The 825-nt window shown below is 65.3% G+C and overlaps 1 protein-coding gene across 1 annotated transcript; it reads left to right on the top strand.

Annotated features, from left to right (window-relative positions):
* Nucleotides 1-169: 169 nt before the first annotated feature.
* On the top strand, nt 170-650 carry LOC104288153 (class II histocompatibility antigen, M alpha chain-like; the record flags this gene model as incomplete). The annotated part of the gene is given in 3 exon segments (XM_009886912.1): nt 170-238; nt 241-444; nt 525-650. Coding segments are annotated over 3 exon segments (399 nt in total), but the record flags the coding sequence as incomplete, so codon positions are not given.
* Between the last annotated feature and the right edge of the window lie 175 nt (nt 651-825).

Genomic DNA, 825 nt, shown 5'->3' with positions numbered 1-825 from the left:
ATGCCCCATCCCTGGAGGTGTTCAGGGTTGGGTTGGACGGGGTTCGGAGCGACCCGGTCTGGTTGGAGATGTCCCCTCTCGTGGAGGAGGTGTCCTTCAGAGGTCCCATCCAACCCAAACGATCCTTTGATCGATTCTACCCCACTTTGTCTCTTCTCCGCCGTCGCAGGCGTCCCGGTGGCCAATATCTTCCCGATGCAACCGCCGGCGTCGGGTGAACCCAACACTTTGGTGTGTATACCATCTCCCCGCCGGCGGTGGCCATCAGTTGGCAGCTGGATGGGGACCCCATCACCCAAGGGGTCACCCACACCCACTACACCCCCACCTCCGACCTGGCCTTCGTCCGCTTCTCCTACCTCCCGGTGACACCCACCACCAGTGACATCTACACCTGCATCGTCACCCGTGAAGGGGACAACACCTCCGTCATCGCCTACTGGGGTAAGCACCGGGGACGGGGACATCGGGGGACACACCGGGGTTGGTGGTGACCCCTCTTCTTGGTGTCCCCCACCCCGTAGTGCTCCAAAACCCCGAACCCTCCGAGGTGCTGGAGACGGCGCTGTGCGGCGCCGCCATGACGCTGGGCATCCTCCTGGGGCTGCTCGGCATCGCCATGATCCTGGTGGCACGTCGCAACGCTGAGGGTACGACCCGGGGTGGTCCCCTCCCCCGGGGGGGTGGGTGAGGAGGGGACCGTCACCAAAGCCACTCTCGGATGTGTCGTCCCCCCCACCCCCAGGTTGAACACGGGGACGGCGCAGAGGACGGCGCCGCTCGACGCAGGTGTGGAGATGGCGGTGGTGGTGGTGGTGGTGGTGG

Source organism: Charadrius vociferus, unplaced genomic scaffold, assembly GCF_000708025.1.
Source record: "Charadrius vociferus isolate BGI_N301 unplaced genomic scaffold, ASM70802v2 scaffold256, whole genome shotgun sequence".
Classification (NCBI taxonomy): domain Eukaryota; kingdom Metazoa; phylum Chordata; class Aves; order Charadriiformes; family Charadriidae; genus Charadrius; species Charadrius vociferus.
This window is presented reverse-complemented; position numbering and strand designations above follow the sequence as displayed.